Genomic DNA, 6,920 nt, shown 5'->3' on the forward strand with positions numbered 1-6,920 from the left:
CTTTAATGCTCCTTTTCATTTATCATGTTTCGTCTTCCTTCATACAGGTTGTTATGATCAGAGTGAGTTCTTCTACTTCCTCTTCGTGTGGTTCTGATGTCTATGGTGGTCCGATCATTACTAGTCGAACGCTATGTTGGAATCATTACAATTGTGACGGAATACCTATTACATCTACCACTTATCTCACTTTCATCTTCTCAATATATGTGTCTAAATCCACTTTTTGTTATCCACATGAAACTTTTTATATTTTATAATTTATAATAATCTCTAATCTAATATTTTACATTTTAAAAAGATACCCTTACGTAGAGGCATCAAATTTCTTATTAAAAATATTTAGCTATATTTACTTCCACACACTAACAACTTTTCAGTCAACAAAGATCACCACCACTAGGCACTAGTAGTCTAGTACAGACATCGCAGCTAGCTCAACTTCTAATCAACTTGAAGAGGCGAAAAATCAGTAGCAGGACAAGAAGGAAGGCAGGGACAAGAAAAAGAAATGCCCAACATCATCGATCTCCCTTTAAACCGTGCTCAATAAATTAGACAAAATGAAGAACTATCCTCAGATTTAGCTAGCAGGAACAAAAATCTGCCAAACTTTAACGTCACAGTCCAAACTGCCACTATAAACAAGAAAAGACGCTTCAGAATCCGCCGCATCATCAAAATCAACCACAGCACTTAAACACTTGATTGAACCCGCATGTCCTTCTAAAACAGCCAAACACGAATATTCCCTGTGACCAATACCTTTCCAAATCCGAATTGTTTTATCAGCAGAGCCGCTACAAACCAAATCCAAAACCGCCACAACAGCCAAGCACAAAATTGAATTAGTGTGCCCCCTCAACGCACCCACCACCACCATTCTCCCACCATCCTCCCCCTCCTTCTCCCACACCAGCACCGACCTGTCACACGCGCCGGAATACAACAGCGACTCATCGCCACTCAGGGCTAACGCATTGACCCCGGAGTTGTGTCTCTCCATGGTGTCCAACAATGAATGTTTCTTCTCCCCCTGGAGTTTCCCCCACACTTTGATTGTTTTATCGGCTGATCCGCTGTAGACGCGGCCGTCGGTGGAGACCGCGACTGCATTGATGGCGTCGTCGTGCGCGTTGGTGAGGGACTCCAGGCAGGTGAAGTCCCTAGTCCGCCAGATTTTGATGGCCCTGTCCCACGAGACGGAGTACAACAAGGCTCCGTCTTGGGACAGGGTCAGGGCGGACACAGTGTCCACGTGGTGGACCCACGTGCATTTCTTGTGTCGCCTAATCTGGACTTGATTCTTGGGGTGGAGAACCTTGGCGGCGCGGTCGCCAAGCGTGGGGAGAGTGGCTAAATGGGTGTGCTTTTGGTGGCTGTTGCTGATTTTCCAGACACGGATTTTGTGGTCCTGGTGGGCACTGAAAAGGGTGTCGGATTGGATCACTAAGGATTTTACGGCTCCTTTTCCGGCAACCACCTTGTTGGTGGTTGAATTTGAATCTGAATCTTCAAAGCTGCGGTTCCAGGAACTGATTTCTCGGTCGGAGGAACCGGTATAGAGAAATTTTCCGGAGAGAGTCAGAGAGGAAGGGTAGGATGAGTCTTGGACTTTGAGGGTGGTGAGGCAGTGGTGGTAGACGGCGGAGGAAGAGTGGTGGTGGTTGTTGTTAAGGGAAGGAACTGAGGCGAGGCTGCGTTGTGAATTCACGCGTGGTTGAAGGTGGTTAGAGTGAGATGAGGAAGAAGAGGCACTGTAAGTTTGATGGTAGTCCATGATTGATGATTCATATGGTAAGGTGAGTGAAAATGGTATAGCAGAAAGTGAAAGGAGGTAATATTATATATATGGAGACTGGTGCATTATATAGCAGAGCAGAGGCTGCTCATATTGCTCAAGTTATATTGGAGTTGGGTGTGTGGGGTCTGCTGGGACATGGCAGGGAAACAAGATTGGTCCTCAAGGTTAAGGAAAGGAAAATCTCACACACAATGTTTTGATATATATTATTGATAATTCACACTAATTTTTCCTATTCATCTCTATTTTATATTAACTTGGATTAGGATTCTCTGTAGAGCGAGTGCGAGTCCTTCTGTTCATTGCATTAGAGGTTCTCTCCATTCATAATTCAATGACTCAGATTTAAAAAGTATGCATTCGTTGAAAACATGATCCGTTGTATTAACTATCATATTTATACTTCTCTTTTTTCAATTCCTATAACTCTAGGTATATGAAATTAAGGCGTAAGTGAATTATTTTTCATATGATAAATGATTTAATAGAAAAGAGAGGTTAGAAGAAAACATGGTAGAAGTAAAATATAAAATAAAAAGTGTATATATTATTTCAATGGCTAAAAAGCATTTTTGGCCCCTGATGTTTCAAGTTTGTGCAAATTCTGCCCCTATCTATTTTTGTCGATGTTTCTACCCCTCATGTTTTCAAACATGAGGGGTAGACGATGCACTGTTTGAAAACATGAGGGGTAGAAACATCGACAAAAATAGAGTAGGGGCAGAATTTGCACAAACTTGAAACATCAGGGGTCAAAAGTGCATTTTAGCCTATTTCAAAATAAAATTTCATTACAAAATGTGAGAGTGCTTTGAACTCATTGGATCCCCATAATAAGGGGTGTGTGCTGAGATGGGTATTGGGCAATATCTTCAATTTCTTAATTAAGTTGCGGTTTAAGGTTTTAAATTATATACTGTTATTGTGTTATTGCACTTACATTATGATTATTAAAATCATAAAAAGTTTATTTATATATTCACATAAGGAGAAAACAATATTTTTATTTTTGAATTCTCTATTCTACTTTTTGACCTTTTCACTGTCAAATAGTTGAGATTTTGTGTTAATTACTACCACATCAATAATGATATATACATACCTCATTTTTTAAACACTCTATTTCCACTTCTTTTTATTTCTTTCTCTCTCCTCTTATCATTTATCACATCTCATACTTTCTCTCTCTTACTTTTTCTTTTCTTCATTTCTCTCTCTTCCTTCCACCTCTTTCCACCTCTCAAAGAGGTGTGTACATAACATTATTGAGTGAATCACCATTTTGGTCCCTGAGATTGTAAGCGTCGGTCATAGTAGTCCCTGGGTTTCATTAATGGTGAAAAAAATCCCTGAGTTTGTCTCCGTCGGTCATAGTAGTCCCTAACCACGTTGGGTCGTTAGTCCCTGGGATGGAACCAACGTTAAGTGACACATAGACTCAACCACGTAGGACAAAGTTATAAGGAGATTAAATCGATCATTTTAGTCCCTTCGAATTGGGTTTAAAATTCCCAAATCAGTGAACCCTAGAACCATATCCAAATCCCCAATTCCTCTGAATCTCCAAAATTCCTTCTCGATTTCTCTCCAAACTGCAATTCCTGTGCTCTTTATTGTTGAATCGAACATGACAATGGGTGGGGGTTTCAAAGGCCGCGTTCAACAGAGGTCAAGCACGAAGGGAAATGGTGGCGGTAGCTCATCTGTTAACGGCGGAAACCCTCGATGCAAATGCGGTGAAGAGGCAAAGGTGAGGGTGTCGAGGACAGACGCGAACCCAGGGAAAGCTTTTTATTGTTGCTATCTACCCAAGGTATGGTCTTCTTCCTCATTTTCATCATCCTCTGTTCTCATCCCTCTTTTTCTGAAGTTCACATGTCACAGGGTCATGAGTCAAACTGCAATTTTTTTCGATGGGTAGATGATGTAGCGGACACAGATGAATCCAGTGGTCTGGGTATGAAGGCTGAAGACTCTATGCTATTGAAGGAGCTTGTGGTCAAGAATGATGCTATGCTTGAGGAACTCTCAATGATGAAGGAAGTTATGCTGAAAAATGAATGTCTGATTGAGGAGTTGAGAACGATAAAGGGGGTTCTGGAGAAGAATGTTGCCTTGGTTGAGGAGCAGAACAAGTTTAAGAATGTAGAACTTAGGATGCTTAGAGGCCTTGTTTGTGTATTGGTTATGTTTATGGTGATTGGCATGTCTTTTGTTGTTATAAGGGGGATATAAGGGACATGGTTATGTTTGTATTGGTTGAAATATGTTTGTAAGCTGACCTGATGCAATCAATCAATATATGGACATGAAAATTTAAGTAATGCACTATCATAGTTTTGTGGTCTATTCAAGCAAATGATAATACTAAATAAGAAATCAATTTAAGTAATGCACTATCATAGTTTTGTCATTGATAATAAAGATATCACATGATCATAAAATTGTAGATTGCACATCCATTCTGTTCAAAATTACAATCCCATCATACTATGGATAGGGATATCAAAAAATATGCAATGAAGGAACCATGGATAGATGTCAAACTGAATCAAGTAATGCCCTGAGATCATCAAAGATATCATACTCATCAAAATACATCATATGTCTAATTAAGTTACCTACTGGATAGCAAATAAATAAAAGGACATAATTTATGTTCCCATCAACAATTTAAAGCACCACTATTCCAGAAAAGTTACAGTCCCATCATACTATGGATAGGGATATCAAAAAAAATCTTTCCATGCTGCAATTCTTCACTTGTTCTGATCACCTTGCATTGGCCTTGTCCTAGGAGTTGGTATGAAGGTCATTGTAGGCATACGGGGCTCATTTGATACTGGTCCAGGTGTGGGTGAACTCCTGATCTGCAAACCTGGTTGGACTGCAAGGGGAGCTGGGGCTGACCATGGCCTGTTTGCAAAACGAGGGGCCCTGAATGCAGAGGCTCTAATTGGAGGTGCCCTGACCCCAGCCTGAACAAAAGGTCCACCAATCTGAACAAGAGGCCCAGGCTGAGGCACAGGAGGCACAGGCTGAGGCATAGAAGGCCTAGGCTGAGGCACAGAAGGCCCAGGCACATGCATAGAAGGCCCAGGCTGAGGCACAGAAGGCCCAGGCATATGCATAGAAGGCCCAGCCATATGCATAGGAGGCCCAGCCACATGCACAGAAGCCCTAGGCTTCCTAGGCTTCCTTGGTGGCCTAGTTTGATTGTTTGGAACTTGGGCTTGGGAATTAGGTGCCTACAAACAAGATATAATATGCATGAGTATAATATGCATGATAATATGCAGTTTGTGAGAGTATAATATGCATGATTATACCTGTGCTATAGGCTGAGACAATGGTTCTTCATTTGGAGCAGTTTGTGAGAGGTCAATCTCAGTTTGGTGACCTTGATCATTGCCTTCATTTTCCTCAGGGTGTGGTGGAACCCAATTCCTAGGCATCAGTGCAACACCCTGATGATGACAAGTTCTGGTGTTATGACCATATAACCCACACCTTGAACATCTAGTTTCACCAAGAGCTCTCCTAATCCTAGTCCTTCTCCCACCTGCCTGAGCATTCCCAGCTTGAGTAGATCTTGTTGCCCCACTAGGTGCTGTCCCACTTGGAGCTGCCTCAGTGCTATCTCTTCTCCTATTCTTCTTTGGTCTCCCTGCTTTTCTCTTCAGCTTAGGTGGGATTGGCCTCAGATAAGGAGTTTCTTCCCAGTAATTTGGACCATTTGTTGGCTGAATTGCAAACTCATAGGTGCTTCTGTAAGCTCCCATTGTCAACCAAGCATGACAATGGTCCTCTGGCCTCATATTCTTCCAACCAATAGCTGCACATGCATGCTTACATGGCATGCCACTCAATTGCCAGAATCTACAAGTACATGTCTGGGCCAATAAATCCACACCAACTCTAGTATCCCAAATAGCTACCTCATATTTTCACCATCAGTTGTCCATGTTGTAGTCCACTTCCTACTCTCTTCTTTCTCAATGTCAAGCCTCCTTTGTTGCATTGGTGGTAGAGTACCCAAATGTCCATTCAGCTTCATCTTGTTGTTTGCAATAGTCCTCATAATATAGCACCTCACCTCCTCTAGTAGTGTCAGTATTGGCTTCCCTCTATACCTCAAAATCTTGGCATTGAACACTTCACATGCATTGTTGCAGATGTTGTCACATTTAGTGAACTCAGTGAAATAAGCCTTGGTCCATGAATTCTTTGGCCACTTATTCAGATAAGTCCAGGCAGCCAGGTTCTTCCTCTTCACCCTATCCATCTTCTTATTGAATTCCACAACAGTGGTAGCTCTTGAACACGCCCACACAGCATTTTTTAACTCCTTATCCTTCCATTGCTTGGTAAAATTTCTCCAAAGATGCATTACACAGTACCTGTGTTGAGCACCAGGCATGACCTCTTGCAGTGCTGGAATCAAGCCCTGTAACAATAATATAAGATTCAATGTTAGTCCCTAAACTAGTCATATAAAGGGCATATTAGTCCCTCATCTTTTCGAGCAAATAGAAAAAATAATTGACTTAAATTTACCTTTTGCATATCAGACATGAAATGCCAGCCATGTTGCCTATAATCCCCCAAATCCCCATGCAAAAGCTCAAGGAACCACTTCCAGTTGTCTTTATTCTCAACATCAACCACTGCATAAGCTACCACATAAATTTGGTTGTTTGCATCCTGTGCAACAGCTGACAGGAGCTGGCCTCCAAAATATCCCTTCAAGAAGCATCCATCAAGCCCAATTACAGGTCTACATCCTGCTCTGAAGCCCCTCTTACATGCATCCAGGCAAATGTAGATCCTTTGGAATTGGGGTGGAGAATCAGTGATTGGAATGCAATCCATCTTCCCTGTGGAACCGGGGTTGCTCCTCATTAGTTCATGGCAGTAGTCCCATAACCTGCCATACTGCTCTGCTTCACTTCCTTCCACAGCCTTCCTTGCCTGCTTCATTGCCCTGAAGATTTTGGTGTCATCCAAAACAACTCCATATTCAATCTTCATTACATCAAATGCCTCAGAGTGAGTAAGATTTGGTTGTGTTCTAATTCTGTCCACAAGCTTTCCAGCCACCCACTTTGTATTTGCT

At 41.9% G+C, this 6,920-nt stretch overlaps 1 protein-coding gene across 1 annotated transcript; it reads right to left on the bottom strand.

The window, feature by feature from the left end:
* Positions 1 to 223: 223 nt before the first annotated feature.
* On the bottom strand, positions 224 to 1,858 carry LOC130734552 (protein JINGUBANG). Its single transcript, XM_057587018.1, has one exon. The coding sequence runs from the start codon at positions 1,778 to 1,780 to the stop codon at positions 584 to 586; it is 1,197 nt and encodes a 398-aa protein (XP_057443001.1). The 5' UTR covers positions 1,781 to 1,858; the 3' UTR covers positions 224 to 583.
* Between the last annotated feature and the right edge of the window lie 5,062 nt (positions 1,859 to 6,920).

The sequence above is a fragment of the Lotus japonicus genome, chromosome 1 (assembly GCF_012489685.1).
Source record: "Lotus japonicus ecotype B-129 chromosome 1, LjGifu_v1.2".
In the NCBI taxonomy this organism is placed as follows: domain Eukaryota; kingdom Viridiplantae; phylum Streptophyta; class Magnoliopsida; order Fabales; family Fabaceae; genus Lotus; species Lotus japonicus.

Coding starts and splice junctions, on each gene's coding strand:
- LOC130734552 (XM_057587018.1), bottom strand. CDS start 1,780: ATGGACTACCATCAAACTTACAGTGCCTCTTCTTCCTCATCTCACTCT.